Genomic DNA, 20,818 nt, shown 5'->3' on the forward strand with positions numbered 1-20,818 from the left:
CAAGACAGGCAATTAGGGTCCTGCCTCCTGAGCTTGCTGCTGGGCTTTGGAGAATTATTTTTCTTAGGCTTTGTGGCGCCTCTTGGCGTCCTTTTCCAGAGCAGAGCTAGCCCCTTCGGATAGAGGCTTCTTAGAACTGCCCTTGGGTCTGAATCCTTGGCATTTCATGGTGTTCCCGGGGCTATAGGCCTCTGCTCTATGGGCCCTGGGAAGTTCTGCCTGGTCTTTGTTTGGGGAAAGGGCTCTCTCTGCCATCTTTGCTGCTGCCCACACTAATACAGAACAGTCTGCTGACTTCTATCCGGTGCCGGTCACTCTGGGAAGTTCAAGGTTGTTTGTAACCATCTCTGGCTGGTCAGATGAGGGGCCAGTATGCTCATAGAAATTGGGGACTAGAAGGGTGGAAACTGGCAATGCTGAAATTCTTGCTGCACTTGCCGTCGATTCAAAATGGCACAAGAGTGGAAAACTAAACTCTCAAGCCACATTGCGTGAAATTAGCCTCCCAAGTCCTCAAAGTTTGGCTGGATGGGCAGAGCAGTGACTCTGGAGTTGCCCTGCATTAGGGTCTGAGTGGGTGGTGGCGGTTATGTCAGCGGGCTGGGGGAACCATCACACTCACCGGTAGAGTGATCTGGTGGAGGAAGCAGGTGCCTGCAACTCACAGAGGTTCTCCAAATAAATGGGTTGGCCTTGGATTCATTTTGACCTTTTAGTAATAGTTGCCTATTTTTCACCAATGTTACAAATCACACTATATAATACTATTTCAGGTAAAAAAATATTTTCATATATTGAGTTTAAATTTTTTTAGTTTTTACATCAAATGTAAATAAATTTTTGCTGATTTCATTTGCCAAGAAAAAGAGAAGAATATAAAGGAATATGTTTTCTTACATTTAAAGTATTTAAGAAAGTGCAATCCCCTTACTTCTTGAAAAGTTGTAAGATATACATTGTATAGTTGTAAGTTGTTCATCATATCAATGATTTTCCCACATTTTATAATCCTAACAATTCTGAGCCCTTCAACTTTTCCTGTAATAATTGCTGCTGTGGCATTTCCAATAAGTGCATTTATTTACTACTACTGTTGCTAACAATGAATGCCAAAGTTAGGTCTATTTTTTATTACATTCATACAGACTCTCATAGGCATAAACAGGAAGCAATTATGTTTACCTTTGGTGATGCTGAGTGTGTTGTCACCACTTGCTACAAAATCATAAAGTGCAACGAAAAGATTGGGGTCACTCTCAGTAGCTCCTAAAAGATTCTCCTTGGAACTCCACCTGATGGCTTCGTTCAGTGCCTGTGGTTCAGTGTCACAACCAAAAGGGCGATGGAGAGCCTCTGAGAAAAGAAGGAAAAGGGAAAGGGAGAAAAAAGGTTTTGTTTTATTTTCTTTGAAACATATTGTGAATGTAATAGTGAATGGCACATACAAATCAAGTTTAGATACAATTTCATAATGAATGACTAGCAGAAATAGTATCATGTAAAATTTAAAGTCTTCTGCTTAAAGGAATTAGAACTATTCATCTCACGCATGCAGAGCTTCGTCAACAGGAATATTAAGCACCTGGAACAATCCAAAGGAAAAGAGGATTGTGGAATTATTCTCCTGATCTGCACATAATCAGCAGCATCTAGCATCCACTTGCTTGGCCAGCTAGTGAAGGTCCATCAACTAACTGCAACGAACATTAAAAAGCAAACTGGATGACTGAGAAAATGCCATTAACATCTGAGCACAATCCATTTTAAATTATGTATCTGTGCACTCTTAAGAGACATACATAGAGTACAGAGATATTTAGATCAAGAGCCAATATACTACTTAACAAGCATTATGTACAGATACAGTGCACAAATCTAAAATTAAAAACAATTATAAACAGTCATACCATACCTAAAATGAAACAGCCTGGCGGCATAGGTGGGTTTTCAGTAGTTTGCGAAAGGCAAGGAGGGGGGGGGGCAATCCTGATCTCCGGGGGGAGTTGATTCCAGAGAGCCAGGATCACCACAGAGAAGGCTCTTCTCCTGGGGCCCGCCAGACAACATTGTTTTGCCAACGGGACCCGGAGAAGGCCAACTCTGTGGGACCTAATCGGTCGCTGGGATTCGTGCGACAGAAGGTGGTCCCGAAGGTATTCAATGTGTTCATATGTTGTGATAGTTGTAAAATGGATTGGTCACATTATGACCTGATTTTATGACCTTTTTTCCAGCAGACATTAACCACATTCAGTCTGCTATGGGCACAAATCGGAAATGCTGGTTTTCAGCAAAACTATCACCAAACATGGTCATAGTTGCTAATGATGCTATGCTGCCAAGCACCTGAAATTTGGTCATGTAACTAGGGAGGGCCCCCAACTAATGGAACTTCAAATCTGGGTCATAAACCCAACTTTACAAGTGTGTAATAACTTTGAATGATTGTTAAGAAAAACTGCAGAAAAAGCAATTGCTACCAACCTTCCTTCCGCTGAAGACCCGTATACTGCACAAGTCAAAGAGAGGGCTATGAAAATATTTACAGACCCCTCACATCCTGGACACAAACTGTTTCAATTCCTACCTCAAAATGATGCTACAGAGCACTGTACACCAAGACAATTAGACATAAGAAGAGTTTTTCCCCAAATGCCATCACTCTGCTAAACAAATAATTCCCTCTCCACTGTCAAACTATTTACTAAGTCTGCACTATTAATCTTCTCATCATTCCCATCATCCATCTCCTCCCACTAATGGCTGTATGACCGTAACTTTGTTGCTTGTATCCTTATAATTTATATTGACTGGTTCCTAATATGATTTGATGGCCTATTTGTACCCAGACTATCATTAAGTGTTATACCTTAGGATTCTTGATGAATATATCTTTTATGTACAATGAAAGCACATGCACTAAGACAAATTCCTTGTGTGTCCAATCACACTTGGCCAATAAAATTCTGTTCTATTCTATTAAGTTGAGGACTACCTGTACTGATTATATCTTATCACATGCCAGTGGATGATCTTTTCTAATGGCTTTATGGGGAGATCAGATAGCTGCTTAATGGAGGGCTGAGGTCTATCAACTGAAATCAAATGTAAAAAATTCTGAATTCTTGGAGATGATCCAGAATGCAACAGACAACAAGCAGAATCAGAATGATTGTATTTTCTCATCCCAGATTTATCACAGGTCGTCAAGACTGACCAATATAATTTTAGTTTAACCCCCCAAACAAAAATTACAGGCACTGTCTATAATAAGAAGCAAAAAGATCACAATAATCTCAAATATCTCAATGATTATGCCCAAGTAACACTCCCAACAAAAGAAGAATACGAGCCTACAAGTTCCTCAAAGTTCTACTTTATTAGAGATGTCATATTGGCACATCTGGGAAAACCCGAATCTCCTGGTTATCACCACCCAAAGGAAAGTCAAAGTCCCTTCCCTTGCACCCACATGTCCATCACACAGTCCAATCACTCCACCGTCCCAACTGGAGATGCCTCCTAGTCATGCCACTCCAGGTTCAGGTTGAAATATCCTTTGCTCCCAGAGAAAATAATGCTGTTATGGCCAATGTTCCCTGTAGGCTGCGCACGCCTGCACCAGTGCACCCCAAAATGCCCCCCGTGCACCCTTTTCCAAGGGTGCGCACGGAGCCGCGGCCGCCCCCGCCCCCCCACACCTCTAGCCCCCTCGCGCCCCTGGCTACTCGCCGCTGCCCCCCCCACCCCCCCCGCCCAATCCGCCTATCTTTCTCCTCCGCTTCCCACCTTGGAGCGCGGCTCCTCCCTCAGCCGGAATGCCCACCCCGCCACTCTCGCAGTCCCTTCGCCGAGAGCGCTTTTGTCCCGGGTTCTCAGTGAGGGGGCTGCAGGAGAGGCGGGGCAGGCGTTCTTACAGCGGGGGCCGGTGAAGGTGATTTTCAATATTGGGTGCGCGGGCAGGCGCGCGCTCTCCCCATCCCCCTGCCAGCTCGTTCAGAACATTCAAAGTAAGAAAAACCTTCGCTGGCATTGAAAATCACTTTCGCTGGCCTCCGGAGAACGAGAGAGAGAGAGAGAGCAACAGAGCAAGATAGAGAGAAAGTGAGAAAGAGAGAGAGAGAAAGAGGGGGGAGAGGAAGAGATAGCAAGAGAGAGAGAACGAGAGACAGAACAAGAGAGAAAGAGTGAGAGAAAGAAAACAAGAGAGAAAGAGTGAGAGAGAGAAAGCAAGAGAGAGAGAAAGAAAACAAGAGAGGGAAAGTGAGAAAAAGAGAGAGAGAGCAAGAGGGGGAGAGATAGAGAAAGAGAAAGAAAGAAAGAAAGAAAGAGAGAGAGAGAGAGAGATGAGAGAGGAAGGAAGAGAGTGAGAGAGAGGAAGAAAGAGAGAGAGAGAAGAGTGGAAGGAAGAGAGAGAAATGATAGAAAAAAGGAGAGAAAAAAAGAGAAATGAGAAAATGATTGCGGCAGAGAATGACAGGAAAGACAGAGAAACAGAGAGAAGTGACTCTTGATTTAAAGCATATGGTAAAAGCACTTAAATAATAACAGAAAAAAAAACCCAGCCCTCACCTGTTTTTATTAATAGTTTTGCTGGTTGTTTTAGTTTTAATAGTAATGGATTTTGGGTTTTTTTAATTATTAATTTCTTTTAATAAAAAAGAAGCGAATTATTTATTTATTTATTTATTTATTTATTTATTTATTTATTTCTATGCTGCCCAGTCCCAAGGGGACTGCCACTCAGACACTATACCTTTCCGCCCACACTGAAAAAAATTAGAGGGAACATTGGTTATGGCTAGTTATCTATGCCACTCCATGCAATTCCCCCCTCTCAGTTTCCCAGATCTCTAAGTGTGGCAGCCCTGAAGATCCCAAAGTAAAGGTGGTCTCAAAGGCTGACAGATTTATCTCCTCCTTTAATCTCTTTAAAAAAAAATCTCTAACAGATCTAATGGAAAAAATAATGTTAAAAGGTCTTAATAATTACAATTGAAACAAATGTTTCTTCTAATGTATTACTTTCAACAATGTTTACTAATTACTAATTAAAAAATGGCAAATTGCCCATCCTCCGTTCGGAGCCAGTAAAATCCCTGTAAATCAAACTTTAACAGACTTTTAATCCTTTCAAGAACTTTAAGAGAGAAACATACATTTTTATGCAGTGGTAGAATAGGAGCCGTGCAAAATATTGTTTCTGAAGCATACCTTTCAAATCAAGACAATTGGAGGTAGATGCCTCCTCAGAAAAGGAGTGAAGTTGTTCATCACACTCTTGGTCAAAACAAATTGACTTAAGCACTATCTCCACAATCATACTGCTTCTCACAGAAAGCCAATCCAACCACTCTCCCAAATCCAAAACTCATAGCAAGCTCTGCATACTACTGAAAAGAACATAAGCCAACAGGAAAGGCAAGACAGTTGGTGTGGGAGGGGAAGCAATGAGCAAAGCATTCTTTTTAGCAACTGGAAACAGGAGACATGGAACTTTCCCAACTGCTAGGAAGCAAGGAACAAATTCTACATTCAAACATTTCTCAAACTGATAAGATATAATAATGAAAGTAATTCATAGTTTAGAATTAAGATTGCTGAATAGAAAAGATTTCCACACTCCCCTTAGTTAACGGTTAACATATATTGACAAGCAATATTTTTAGTGTGCATAAAATTAAATCATGATTTTGGTTTGAACTCTTCATGAGCTACAAATTTTTGTTTTTAGCAAAGGACAAATGCCCAACACCAGCTGTCAAATTTGCTTGGCTTTCAACTTGATACAGGATTGCATTCAGACAACACAGGAAGCCTGGCTTATGGCTCGACACAAATGCATCTGGACGTCTCTCACCACAAATGGAAGAACTATAGTTTTTACCCATTATTTTAGGCTGTATATCATGAAGATTCAGTGCAGCTAATCTCCATTTATGACCATAATAGTGCCCAGAATTACAGTCATAAGTCATGCACATTATTAAATAGATCATCATGTGCCCAAATCTGATTGTATGATTTTTTTTTTTGCAGTGGTTAAATAAACATAGTGGTCATAGCCTGGTCATTAGGCAAATGCCACAATCATTATATGAACCCGTTGTTTACAATGGCATTTTTTTTTGCCAGATATCAGATACTATGGGGGGAAAACCCATAGTAAGTCATGATCATATGACCACAGGACATAACAATTGGCTGTAAATGAGGGATAACTGCCAAGCACTCAAATGCAATTGTGTGATCCTGAAGGGTGGATGCCAGAACTTCAAATCTGGATCAAAAGTATCATTTGGAGAAGTCTGTCATAATTTCAAATGGTCACTAAGCAAAAGGTTGTAAATTGAGCACAACCTACCACTGCACTGTTATCAGTGTGTATATTTTAGGGAAGATTGTTGGGAGGGCACTTGGTACTTACTGTATTTTTCGGACTATAAGATGCACATTAGCTTTAGAGGAGGAAAACAAGGGAGGGGGGAGAAATCCCAGCATGTTGCCTCCTTGCAGCAAACAGCTTGGTCAGCTTCAGCATAGCCTGATTTAGTACGAGCAGCTGATTGGCGGTTGGAACGGCCTCCCGAAATACCATCCATAGCTGTCCCAGGCTGCAGGGATCACTTCTCCCCATCGCCACTGCCTGTCACCATCTATGAATGCCCCATTTTTGGCCTCCACGTACCCCATTTTTGGCCTCTACATGTCCCATTTTTGGGCTGCTGCCACCTATCACTACCAATTGGCAATCCCCACTGCCTGAAATGGACCAAAAACGGGATGTGCAGAATCTAAAAATGGGACATATGGATGCAACGATAGGTGGCAGTGGCAATGGGTGGCAGTGATCCCCCAGCCTGGAACAACTGATTGGTGGTATTCCAGGAGGCTGATAACCACCAATCAGCTGCTCGTGCTAAATCAGACTGTGCTGAAGCTGATCAGGCGGTTTGCTGTTTGCTGCAAGGAGGCAAATTGCTGGGAGGCAGAGGCTGAAGGCTGATGTTTGGGTGGGGCTTTGGCAACATTCACTCTATAAGACGCACAGAAATTTCCACCCATTTTTTTTTGGGGGGGAGAGGGAAATGTGACTTATAGACTGAAAAATACAATAGTTACAGACAGGCCTAGATGAAGCAGATTAACTCTTTTCAGTCTAGGATCAAGCCAAAGTACAGTCCTCAGATGGCACTGGTCAGAGGAACAGATGACCTCTGGAGGGCACAAGATAGGCAACCATCCTTGTCTTCTTGACTTTCTCAGTGGCTTTCAATATCCGCTAACCATGATATCTGGTAACATCATTGTAACTTTGAACAGTCATTAAATGAACTGTTGTAAGTTGAGGACTATCTGTACTGTTATTTTCAAAACAGTTACATCTCCAAATGTACTTTTCTAGCGAAGACAGAATATTAGAAGTTACATCATTGTTGAAGGCATTGAGAAATCTTGTAAAGAAATATCCCTGAAATAATGACCCACTTGGTCACAGGTTTTGATCTGATCACTGGTGTGCTCCAAGTACAGTTGATAAAACAATGTCATTTGACTCAGGAAATATGCGTTCTTTATCTGTTTCTGTCCTCTGGAACAGTATCCTTCGCCCCATCCCCCCCCATCCCCCCCCAAGAGTTTATGGCTTCCACTCTAACATTTAAAAATGCCCATGAAAGGTCGGAGATTAACCAATCATGAGATCAACAGCAATATTCTTGTCCTATGAGATATGCTAAATCTTTTGTGTTGCTTATCTTTTGATGTTTGATGTTTTTACCTCTTTTTTTTGGTAGTATATAGCATCTGATATTGTTTTGAATGGGTGGTCATACACATTTTACTAATACTTGTTTCAATGCAGCCTTAAATAGAAATTTATATAAAATATAAAATCTATTAATATTATAGTACAGTACATGTACAAACATTTGTATTTTCAAGCCATTATAATTAACCAGCGGAAAAAGACAAATGAAGTATGTGTGTCAATATACTGTTAGATTGTACAAATGCCTATTTGATTCAAATGTATTAAGAGTTTAATTTTCATAATAAGCCATTAACATACGTGACTGTTCAGGAAGCACATAAAAAAAGTTTCAAAATCTAAACTATGACTTAAAATGACCTGGATTTTATTCACCTTCATTTCAAATAGCTTTTAAATATTCCATACCTGGCTTTACTTCAGGACAAAAGGCACACACCTGTTCAGCAGTTTACAACACAGCCAGTTAAAACATTATGTATTCTATCCTCTGTAAATCATGAAAAAAAATCTCATTCACATTCATCCTAATTCAAGACATGTCATTGATCATTAAGAACCTTCCTCCCACACAAAATGAAAGCTAACTTGACTGCTATTACATCACTCCATCCTTTGGTGAAAGTGGAATGCCATAAAAGATTTATCAGCCCAGTATCAGCTGTTTGTCTTGAGAGGCCCCACTAACATTTGTCTCTACCACACCTGCCTTTGCAATTTACCAGTCTTAAGATTCAGTTGTCTATACACTCCAAGAAGAAAATCAAAAAGAAAACCACAGGGAAAGCCAATATTAACACAGAGCAAAGTCTCTGCTTATTTAGTTGTTATATACCCCCACCTCTGAAGAAATCAATTGCATCATACTGCTGATGGCTCCTAAGAAATATAAAATCTTTGTGAAAACAACCTTTGACAACACAGTAAGCAGCATACTAGTTATGATTCTAATAGGACACAAACACTAGAGCCCATATCTTTATTCATTATGTACCAATGTAAATCCTATTTTTTCATACCCTACAATGACTAGAAATATAACCTACAATCCCACAAATAATTGTGATAATTACAAGAAAAACAAAATAATTAGCAATATTTTGCTAATTTTAAATTTTAGTATACTTTTGCACACCCTCCAAGCCTAATTGTGGTTCCTCAATGTGTTGGTAGGATAAGTAAAGAATGCTAGGAAGAATATAAATAATCCTAATAGAATCACCCAAGAACTGAAGATCATCCCAACTGTCTAGCTAAACAAGCAGTCACCTATAGTTGAGCCAGTCACTCTCTTTCAGCCCAACAAACCTCACAGGGTAATTGCTCTGGGGAAAATAGGAGGAACATGTGTTGGATATGTCTGTGGCCATGAGTTATTTGTAAAAATAATAAAGACAGGATATAAATATATACCGTATTTTTCGCTCTATAAGACGCACCTGCTGATAAGACGCACCTAGATTTTAGAGGAGGAAAATAGAAAAAAAATATTTTGAGCCAAAAAGGGGAGAGGAAGAGAGGAAGGAGTGAAAGAAGGGAGTGAGGGAGGAAAGAAGGGAGGAAGGAAAAGGAAAGCAAGAAATGGAGGGAGGAAAGGAAGGAAGGAAAGAAAGAAAGAAAGGCGGAAGGGACAGGAACAGAGGAAGGAAGCAAGGAAACTTATGAAAGGGGAGAGTAAGAGAGGAAGGACTGAAGGGAGGGAGGGAGGGAAGAAGGTAGGAAGGAGAAAGAAAAGAAGAAATAGAGGAAGGGAAGGTAAAAGAGAGAAAGAAAAAGAGCAAGAAAGAAAGAAAGAGAGAAAGAAAGAAAATGAAAGAGAAATAAAAATAGAGAGGGGGAATGAAAGAAATGGAAGGAAGGAAGGAAGGAGAGAAAGAAAGAGAAAGAAAGAAAGCAAGAGAAAGAAAAAAGAATGAAAGAGCAAGAGAGCAAGAGAGAAAAAGAAAGAAAGAGAGATAGAAAGAAAGAAAGAAAGAAAGAAAGAAAGGCAACTTCAAAGAAAGGCTCACTGAGCATCTCTCACTCTCTCTCTCTTTCTATCCCTCTTTCTTTCTTTCTCTTCCTTTCTCTCTCTCCTCTTCCTTTATCTCCTCTCTCTCCCTCCCTCTCTCTTTCTCTCCCCCCTCTCTCCCCCTTTCCCTCTCTCTTTCCCCCTCTCCCTCTCTTTCTCTCTCTCCCCCTCTCTCTTTCTCTCTCTCCCCACTCTTTCTCTCTCTTCTTCTCACTTTCTCTCTCTTGTTTTCTTTCTGTCTCTTTTGCTTTCTCTCTCTCTCACTCTTTCTCTCTTTTTTTCTTTCTCACGCTCTTTCTTTCTCTTGTTCTCTCTCTTGCTATCTCTTTCTCTCCCCCCCTTTCTCTCACTCTCTCTTTCTCACTTTCTCTCTATCTTGCTGTCTGTTGCTCTCACTCACTCTCGTTCTCTCTCCGTTCTTCTCAGCGGTGACGGGGCCGGCGAAGGTGATATTCAATGTCGGGGGCGCTCGGGCGGTTGCGCGCGCTCCCTATCTCCCTGCTAGCCCACTCGGAATATTCAAAATAAGAAAAACCTTTGCCGGCAAAGGCTTTTCTTATTTTGAATATTCCGAGTGGGCTAGCAGGGAGATAGGGAGCGCGCGCAACCGCCCGTGCGCCCCCGACATTGAAGACCTCTGCTGAGAAAAGCCTTTGCTGGCATTTCCTCTCGGCGTCAAGGAGGCGCAGCGGCGGGCGGAGAGAGGGAAGGGGGGGCAGCGGCGTCCCTCCTGGCCTTGGCGGGCCGTCCGACCCTCCCCACCTCCTGCAAATGCGGCGGGCGGCGGGGGGAGAGTGAGGAGCCGGTTCTGGCGGGCGTGGGGCTTGGCTGGCTGGCTGGCGGGGGGAGCGCCGCTGGTGGTGCGGAGGGAGACCCTCCTCCGGGAGGGAGGGGGCCAGGCAGCAGCTAGCCAGCCAGCCGGCGGGATGGCGCTTCCGAGTTCGCAGCCTCCCCCCCCCCTCCCTGCCTGCATCTTCGCTCCATAAGACGGGGCTGATTTTTCTTCCTACTTTGGGAGGAAAAAAACTGCGTCTTATGGAGCGAAAAATACGGTAAATACTGTATTCAGAGGCAGCAATATATAAAGATACTTGAGGTACAAGGACATTTTAACAGCTAAAACATAGTTCATATTTCATCTCAAAGGCAATGAGAAGCCAACGTAAAGATCTCAGTGCGGAAGTTAAAGTATTTCAGGCAACTACAGTGGTACCTCAACTTAAGAACTTAATTCGTTCCGTGACCAGGTTCTTAAGTAGAAAAGTTTGTAAGTAGAAGCAGTTTTTCCCATAGAAATCAATGTAAAAACAAATAATGCAAAAGAAATAAAAGTTCGGAATTTGGGGGGGAGGAGGAGGAGGACAGACGCTGCCTAAGGAAGAAGGTGAGGTGAGGTGAATAAAAAAATCCAAATCTTTAAGGCTTTAAAAAAAAAAGAGGGACTCTGAGCCGTGGAGAAGGAGCCTGCGCCTCCCATGCACCCGGTACAAGGCTGCCTCCCATACACTGTGCCAGAGGAAGAAATCTAGGCGGGCGAGAGGGGGGAACTTCCCACTCCTTTGACTGAAAGGCGGCGGTGGCTGCTGCTGCTACCTTCTTCCTTCCCATGCTGAAGGACTCCCCTCTCCTCTCGCTTGCTTGCTTTGTAGCTGATGCCTTTCCTTTGTTGTGGTGACTCCTCGGTTTGGCTGAAGCTGAGTTGATCCGGCAGGGGCAAAGTGACCCTTTTTGCCTTTCCATGCCCAGATGCTCTAGGAGGCAACCTCGTGCCAGGTGTACGTGAGGGAGTCACCACAGCGAAGTGGTTTATTCCCTCTCCAAGCATCCAGATAAAAGAAAATGCTTCATTCGCTCTGGACTGCCAAAGTCTCTTTAAGCGTCACTGAAAGAGTCCTCTGTCAGCCCAGAAAAGCCCGCAATGGCCGGGATTAAAGGGGGAATGGCAGGAAATTTAAGAACTTAATTCGGTCTTACATGCCGCTCTCACATTTTCTGGGAAATTTTTCCAGGCTCCTGTTCTCAAGTAGAAAATGTTTCTTAAGAAGAGGCAAAAAAATCTTAAACACCCGGTTCTTATCTAGAAAAGTTCTTAACTAGGTAGAAGTACCACTGTATTAGATAAAAAACAACATTACAGCAATGTTTGAAAAACAATGAAGAATAAAACAGACCACGAAAATCTAAGGAAAGCTTCCTATCCAAGTAAAATAAAAAATCTTTTTGATATCTGCTATTACATTAGAATTCCCAATTATGTGAAATTCTTTGTATTGTAATTGTATTATTATTTTTGTGTGTTTTATTGTAGAATTCATATTAATTTGAATTTGATGCATCTTTATATTCCTCCCCCCCCCCCCAATAGTTTGCTGTTTTTTGATGTGGACTTCTTATAAGAATATTACTTCTATATCAGGTTTTGTGAGTTTTATAATAATGTTGCTTCTCTTTTTTGATGCATTGAATCTATTAATACTAATGGAGATCTTTTCCTTTTTCTGTTTGTGTTATTTTCCTGTAGCTCTAGTTTCTCTTACTACCCCACTTGTTATTCCTCTTGTTTAATTTAATTTAATTAATTTAATTTAATTTACTGTATTTCTATGCTGTCCAACTCCCGAAGGACTCTGGGCAGCTTACAACAGGATATAAAAAATATATTTGAAAACATCATAAACGATTTTTAAAAACAGTTTAAAAAATCACATAGATGCATATCATTCAGGCCGGATCTCAGGTAATAGTTGGTTCCAGAGAGCCGGGGCAGCCACAGAGAAGGTCCTTCACCACAGGCCCACCAGCCAACACTGTTTACTTGACGGGACCTGGAGAAAACCAATTCTATGGAATCTTGTTCTATCATCTCTTTTTCCTGCGTTTTTAAAATATTTTATCTTTCTCTTTTTCCTCTGTGACTTCTTCCCTACTTGCACTATCCAATTCTTCTTTACCTTCCTCCTTATTTTCCTCTTCACCTACCATCATGAAGTATCTTTCCTAGAACTCCTGTACCTTTTCAATTGAATCTAGTATTTTTTTCTTGTCAGGTTACTAAAATACCTTCTGGCACCAGCCATCTAAATGGCTCTGTGTTTTATAAGGTGGGATGTTAATAACTGGTATTGTCTTCTCACGTTTCGGATCCCTCTTGGGGTCGGCTTTAAAACTATTATTTCTCTATCTTTATAGGTGAATGTTTTTCTCTTGTTTCTTTTATAGATGTAGTCCCTAATTATTCTTTTTGTGAATTTTTTATCTGTTTCTTTTGGCAATCTATGCCTCTTTGCACAATTTGTGTAGACTATATAGGCCTCATCTATATCTCTCATCATGTCTTGTTTGCATCATTTCGGCTAAAATTTCTGCCATCTTTTCACCTACATTTTCTTCTTAAATATTTTGGAATCTTAGGTCGTAGGAAGCCCTCTCCACCTCTAAGAATATAATGGACTCTTGAAGCTCTTTGTTAACTGTTATTAATTTCTGCTCCATAATTTCTACTTTCTTATCTGTCTGTCCCATTTTTGTTTCCACTGTTTTTATTTTACATTCATTTTCTATTATATTATTTTGAATTTTTTCAATTTTATCATTTATATTTTTATGTCTCCTTTCATTTATCCCATCTCTATTTTAATTTCTGAATTGTGATCTTCATTATAAAAGTCCCTCTTCTGCTTCTTGCTGTGTGGCTGTCTTCACTCTGGACCTGTAAAATGAGGCAGTTTTTTTCTAGATGGCTTCAAGGGGGGGTGTTTCTCCTGAGTGAACAGATGTTTACTTCACACCCGCTCACTCCCCAGAGTGACCCCCACAAATTTTCAGATCTCTCTGGGATCTGCGATACCCCGGATGGGCACCCAACTGCAGAAATTCATGCTGGGGGTACGGAGCCCTTTCCCACAGCATGCACCACTTGGATGATCACCACTGGAAGCCAAAAGAAATTAAAAGGTCATCACAGAAAAGACTAATCAAAATGATCAGAGAAGTAGAGCAATTTTGCTGCAAAGAAAGATCTCAGTGGCTGAATTTTTTCTTTAGAAAAAGACAAATAACAATAATGGTTTATAAAATCAAAGTGCCCCATTCTTGCAATGCTTCAGGAGACCTCATTTTCCAAATTGTGAGACCATTCATTCTGCAAATCAAGCACACCATTCTTATAATCTTTTGGAAAGCTTCTGGTCTTCCCCAGGTCTTGCAACAAGGCTCCTGGCATTCTCCAAATAATATACTGGCTTGGAGAACAACTCTAAGTTCGAAACGAAAAGAAGTTAGTGGTTTTCATATTTTTCAATTTTCTGGTATATTCTAAAGAGAATGAAAAATAAATTTAATTTTAACACAACTGATTGCAATAATTCAACATTTAAAATCTTGAATGTCAAGGTAGTTATTTCTGTCCCACTTAAAAGTTGCAATGAAATTTCCAAAGCAGATAATGCTAACACAATGCTTGTCTTGTGGTTTACAAGCCCTGCCAGAAAAAAACCTCAAGGGATTTGTAATGTAGTTAGTTGCCCATTTATTTCACATATATTATCATTCAGAAACCATATGGACATTATTTCTTGTCAAGGAATGAGCCACTGTATTACACTATTTAAAATTTACACCAGAAAGAAGTTTAAGATGATACTGTGGGATTCAGTCAAACTTTATTTAGCAAATTTGAAGTCTTAGTGAGTTTTAAGGAAGAAATGAATATAAAAACTCCCAAGAGGTTTTGCACTCTTGGTTCCTATTTGTTTTAAACTTGAAAATTTTAGTATGAAACTTAAGCCACTTTGCTACCAAATTTCAGCAGCGCAATTTCATATCATTTTCCAGAGTTGGGATTGTTTTATAATGAAAATTAGAGCAGTTCTGTTTCACCCCCTCCCAGCCTTCCTCTCCCATTCTCATCTTTATTTCTAGAAAAACAAACATCCCCCCCTACACACACAAACACACAAAATATGCTCTACTGGGTTGCAAAATTGCAAGTTGATTTTTTTTCTCAGTCATTAAGCAAATAGAGTGGTTGTTAACTGAAACACCTGACAAAAACCACCAGAAAGCAGCAAAAAAATTGCAATTTACAGTCATGCAACTAGTTGAAAAGACAAGCAAGTTGAGGACCACCCTATTCAGAAATTGCAACAAGCAGCAGTCAGTCAATAATAGATGCAAAAAGTTCCAAACCCTTTTTCCCTGTCTTACAGAGAATAGGCGTTGATTGCTTACCTGAACGCCTCTTCTCGTACGGTGAGCGGGTACAGCAGTCACATGGGTTGCTCATGTCCAATCCGGTGGAACTGAGCCTAGTGTTAAAAAAGCTTGCCGGATCCGCCCCTTCCCCAGAATTCGCGAATCCATAGACTAGGCTCAGCTGTGAAGCTCTGTAGTGTTCAACTCTTATTGTTAGAGGAAAAAGGATTATAGAAGGTAAAGAAGACACATACAAGGGCGGGAAGTGACTGCTGTACCCGCTCACCGTACGAGAAGAGGCGTTCAGGTAAGCAATCAACGCCTATTCTCCGTACTGAAGGAGCGGGTCCAGCAGTCACATGGGACATACCCAAGAGATGGTCCCTAGGAAGGGATTAGATTGCTATCGTGTGAGATAACGGATTGGAGTACCCTTCTGCCGAAGGCAGCGTCCGCTGAAGCGTAAGCATCAATCTTGTAGTGCCTGATGAAGGAATTTGGCGAGGCCCAAGTGGCTGCTTTGCAGACCTCCTCCAACGGGGCTTGAGTCGCCCAAGCGGCCGAGGTGGCTGCGCTTCTGGTGGAATGCGCTGTGATGTTCCTTGGGACTGAGAGGGAGGCCGATTCATAGGCCTTAGATATAGTCCCTCTGATCCAACGGCCTATTACTGTTGAAGACACTTTGGCACCCATGACTCTGGGGTGATAGGCTATAAACAGTGCTTCTGACCTCCGAAAGGGTCCAGTGCGTTGGATATAGATTCTCAGCGCTCTAATAAGATCCAGGGTGTGCCATCTAATTGCCAAGGGATGGTCTCGTTGGAGGCAGAAGGATGGTAGGACAATATCCTGAGTTCTGTGGAACATGGAACTGACCTTGGGTAAGAAGGTGGGGTCCAGTCGCAAGACTACCTTGTCCTGATGAAATTGACAAAGGTCCTGCCTGATCGAGAGGGCAGCCAACTCCGAAATGCGTCGTGCAGAGGTAATAGCCACCAGGAATGCTACCTTAAAGGATAGGTACCTGAGGGACGCCGATTTTAAGGGTTCGTATGGTGCCTGCGTGAGGGAATGGAGAACCCGTGGCAAATCCCAGGATGGGTACCTGTGGACCTTGGAAGGTCTGAGGTTGGCTATGCCCTTGAGGAATTCCTGAACTTCAGGGAAGGATCGGAGATGCTGTCTGCGGGGACCCCCTAGGACAGATGAAATGGCTGCCAGATGACGCCGGAGGGTGCTGGTGGAAAGTCCTTTATGGAAGCCTTGCATAAGGAAGGAAATGATTCTGTGTATGGGGATGCACAGAGGGGAGAGACCTTCCTGTAGACACCACTGGTGAAACTTGGACCACGTGTGGTCGTAGATTCGATTGGTCGAACCCCTTCTGGCCTTTAAAATGACCTCCACTGAATCGGGGTCATGACCACGCAGTTCTAAGTCTCTCCTGATAACAGCCAGGCGGTGAGGTGGAACCACTCCGGGTCTGGATGGAATGAAGCCCCCTGCCGCAGCATATCCCCCGAAACGGGGAGTCGCCAAGGGTCCTGGACGGACAGCTGTTGGAGATCCGCGAACCAGGGCCGGCGGGGCCAATGAGGGGCGATTAAGATTACTCGGGCCCTCTCGGTGAGGACCTTGTGAATCACGTCCGGGAGAATTGGAATTGGAGGAAATGCGTAGAGTAGGCCTGGAGGCCATGGACTCCGGAGGGCATTGATTGCTTCCGCTCCCGGGGATGGAAATCTGGAAAAGAAGCGAGGGAGTTGGGCGTTCGCATTGGTCGCGAAGAGATCCAGGATTGGTAGGCCGAATCTGAGGCTGATTTGATGGAACAGGTCTTGATGGAGATTCCACTCTCCTGGGTCTATCGTTGCTCGAGATAGCCAATCCGCCTGGACGTTGAGGCTCCCCGAGATGTGGTCTGCTAGGAGCGACCGAAGATGTTTTTCCGCCCAAAGGCCTAACTTGAGGGCCTCCCTCATGAGGGCCTTGGATCTCGTGCCCCCCTGTCTGCAGATATGGCTTTTTGTGGCAATGTTGTCGGTGAGAATGAGAACGTGCCGGTTGGGAATGCGAGGAGAGAAATGCTTCAGAGCCAGGGAAACGGCTCTTAACTCTAGCCAATTGATTGGCCTGGAAGCTTCCTCCGGGGACCACGTGCCCTGGGCTATCATCCCCTGGGCGTGGGCGCCCCATCCCGATAGACTGGCATCTGTGGTGATGACAAATTGATCCGGGCACCTGAACGGGGATCCTTTGTCCATGGCCGGAGACTTCCACCACTTGAAGGATCTGCGAACACTTGGTGGGATGACAATGCGACGATTTGAGTTGCTGTGCCCCGATCTCTGAAAGGGTAATAGGAGCCACTGGAGTTCCCTAGCATGAAGGCGAGCCCAGGGAATGATGCCTATGCATGACACCATCTTCCCCAAAAGGGATGACAGAGTTACTATGGATACTGAAGAATTAGATAAAATGTTAGAAATTAACTCCCTTATACTGAGTCTTCTCTCGGGAGAGAGAAAAACCTGGGAGGATTCTGAATTAATAATGGATCCCAGGTGTAAGATGGATGTGGAAGGTTGGAGGTGACTTTTATCAAAGTTGATGGAAAATCCATGGTCCTGAAGGACTGACATGGTGACAGAAAGGTCTGTTTTCACTTTCTCTAGGGAGTTCCCATGAATCAAAATATCATCAAGATAACATAAAATGTGGATGGGAGACGCCCGGATATAGGCCGCCAGGGACCCCAAGAGCTTTGTAAAGACCCGAGGGGCCGAGGAAAAGCCAAATGGCATCGCCCTATACTGGAAATGCCTGCCTTGAAAGGAAAAACGTAAAAATTTTCTGTGGCATTTGGCTATAGGAATGTGGAGGTAGGCCTCAGTGAGGTCTAAGGAGACCATGAAATCTCCCGTGTGGATGGCGGCCAAAATAGAAGATAAGGAGTGCATCTTAAACTTCCTATATTTGATGAATAGGTTTAGCTTCTTTAAATCCAAAATAGCTCTCCAACCTCCGGAGGACTTTGGAACCATAAATAGGATGGAGTAAAAACCTAGGCCCTTCTGACCGGAAGGAACCGGTTGAATGGCTGATGGACAATAAATGAGAAATGGCCTCCTCCATACGGTTACAATCTGAGGAGGACCTGGGAGAAGGGCAGGAAATAAAACGTTTCGGGGGAGGAGAAATAAATTCTAAAAGAAGACCTGTTTGAACAGTGTCAATGACCCAGGGGTCCTTGGAGGTGAGACGCCGATTAGAGGCGAAATGGGCTAGGCGACCCCCTATGGGAATTGAGGAAAGATTACCATCTAGGTTTTTTTGAAGCCCTGTTAGAGGACGCTCCCCTTTGGAAGCGAAAACCTCTGCCCCTGGAGTTCCTACCTTGGGAACGAAAGCGGGGGGAATACTGACCTGGAGATCTCTGATAGGACGCCGCTTGATCTTGCTGGCGCCCTGGGCGACGAAAGGACTGCGTTTTTGGTAGCCTTTTTTGTGGTTGGACCCAAAACTTTCTTCTTGTCCGTGGTTTCCGTGAGGAGTGGATCCAGAAGATCACCGAAAAGAAGGTCGCGCTTTAAGGGTCCCTGGGATAACTGCCACTTCTGGCGTACTCCCGCTTGCCAAGGGCGAATCCATAGGAGTCTTCTTGCCGTTGTAGAAGCTGCAATAGACTTAGCAGAAAATCTAGTAGATTGCAAGGTGGCATCAGCCACGTACTGGGCAGCTGCAAAGACCTTGTTGAAGTCTTGTTGACCTCTCAAGTCATCGGGAGGAATATGCTGTTGAAGTTGGCGAAGCCACAGAAGCATGGCTCTGGAGAAAAAGGAAGCTGCTGCAGAACTTTTAATGGCCCAGGAATCTGCGGTGAATCCTCTTTTGAGCATTTGTTCAATCCGCTTGTCCTCTGGGCGGAGGACTTCCTCCGCTTCGCCTGGCACAGCCGCTGCCGAGTGAAGGATCTTGACAGGTTCATCCGGTTTGGGAAAGGATAGAAGCTCTTCATAGGAAGAGGAAAGTTTGTACAACTTTCTGTCCTTGGTGGAGGGATTAAGGCCAGAGGCTGGGAAATCCCACTGTTTGAGTAAAGCATCTTTAAACAATTTAGGCATAGGAATTACCTCGTTATCCTCCTGTTCCTCTGTGAAGTAAGGTAAATTCTCCTCCGGGGGATCAGTGGCAGTGGAGGCTTGTTTCTCCTGGGCCGCTAATCCCGTAGAAATTCTAGCTTTGAGGAGGAGAGATTTGAATAATTGAGAAGGAAAAATAGTAATTGGAGAAGGAACCTTTATTTGGGATTCCTCATCATCTGAGAGGCCTTGAAAGGGATCCTCATCATCCTCCATATCCTCATATTCGTCCTGAGAGGAATCTGAATCATCCTGAATAGGAGCTCTAACCGCTGGGGAAGAACCCAAGGGGCGGGAGGGACGAGGAGGAGGAGGAGGTAAGGGAAGCTCATTGATGGTGGAGAGTTTGGCATCAATGGCCTTGGACAACACAGCAAAAATAGATTGGAACTCAGGAGGTAAACTAGAAATATCAGCAGGAAAGGCAGAAGAATCCCTAAAGGCCTGGGAGGATCCTGGCTGGGGGGAATCTTCAATAATATCTGGTTCCTCTGGACCTATGCCCCATAGGTTAGGTTGGGGTCTGTCTAGGTTAGGCTCATCCAGAGATAACACAGGGACCCCAGAAGGAGGTAGATTAGAAGCCTCTGGGGGGTCTTGACTACTGAGTACTTGGGCCTGTACTTTCAAACGTTTTGCTGATTTGTCATGGATTCTTTGTAGGGCTAGGTCCCTTCTCTTCTCGGCCCTGGTGACCTTGGTCGAGGGGCGGGCCCCTGGAGAAGAGGAGGAAGAGGCCTGGGGGATACTAGTAATCTCATCGCCTGTAGGCCTGGCCTCTCTGGGACCTTTAGTTGTGCCTCTCTTGGGAAAAGTAGCCATAGTCTGACAATTAACAGAAGACAAGGCTGAGCCAATAACTGAATAATTAAGGAGAAGAATTTCAAGGACTTCCCAAGAGGAATGGATCCTGCTTCGAGGCCTCGAAGCTGCTGAGACTTGAGGGCAATCTGGGCAAACCCAGAGTTCGTGTCCCCAAATCCAGCGGGGCCAGCCTCCCTAAACTTTTTAATTAAGTAAACCAAGGCACTCTGGTTGGAGGCTTAGCCGGTGGAGAATTAAGCCTGGGCATCCCAAGGCCCGCTCCGGGATCCACGCGGTGGACTGAGGCCTACGCGGCTGGCAGGAGGCCAACACGAGAGGCCTAAATTTAAAAAGGGCGCGAAGGCCTTCGCGCCGAAAAATCGCTCCGTAATATTCTTAAAGGGGAAGCGATCGACTAAGTCCAGGAGACTAGAAAGACGTCTCACTCCGCAGGAGGTATTTCTTAAGCCCTTTAATAATATACAATAATGAATCAATAAATCAATAAATCAATACTTGCACCAAGACCTCCAGGCCAAAGGATTAAAGGAATCCACAAGCGGCAGCGGGGATCGTACACGGCAAAACCGCCGAGGGAAAACGAAACCGCAACTTCTCCAAAGGAAAAAAGCCGAGCCACAAACGGCTGGCGCTATTAGTGCAAGTAAATAATAATGGTAAAACAATTCTTACTACTTTGAAGGAAAGGATCGAAGGGAAGGTGTTAGAATGTTGAACGAGCTATCACAATACAACCGCAGGATATGCGAACTGAGCGAATTCTGGAGAAGGGGCGGATCCGGCAAGCTTTTTTAACACTAGGCTCAGTTCCACCGGATTGGACATGAGCAACCCATGTGACTGCTGGACCCGCTCCTTCAGTACGGAGAATGGAAA

General features: G+C 43.6%; 1 protein-coding gene across 1 annotated transcript in view; it reads right to left on the minus strand.

The window, feature by feature from the left end:
• The window catches only part of ABL2 (ABL proto-oncogene 2, non-receptor tyrosine kinase), a 68,773-nt gene that overhangs the window by 28,619 nt on the left and 19,336 nt on the right, over window positions 1-20,818 (minus strand). The window contains exon 2 of the mRNA XM_070746666.1: window positions 1,183-1,353. Coding sequence (XP_070602767.1) covers window positions 1,183-1,353 — 171 coding nt within the window. The remainder of the gene's footprint in view (window positions 1-1,182; window positions 1,354-20,818) is intronic.

Source organism: Erythrolamprus reginae, chromosome 3 (genome assembly GCF_031021105.1).
Source record: "Erythrolamprus reginae isolate rEryReg1 chromosome 3, rEryReg1.hap1, whole genome shotgun sequence".
NCBI classification, from domain to species: domain Eukaryota; kingdom Metazoa; phylum Chordata; class Lepidosauria; order Squamata; family Dipsadidae; genus Erythrolamprus; species Erythrolamprus reginae.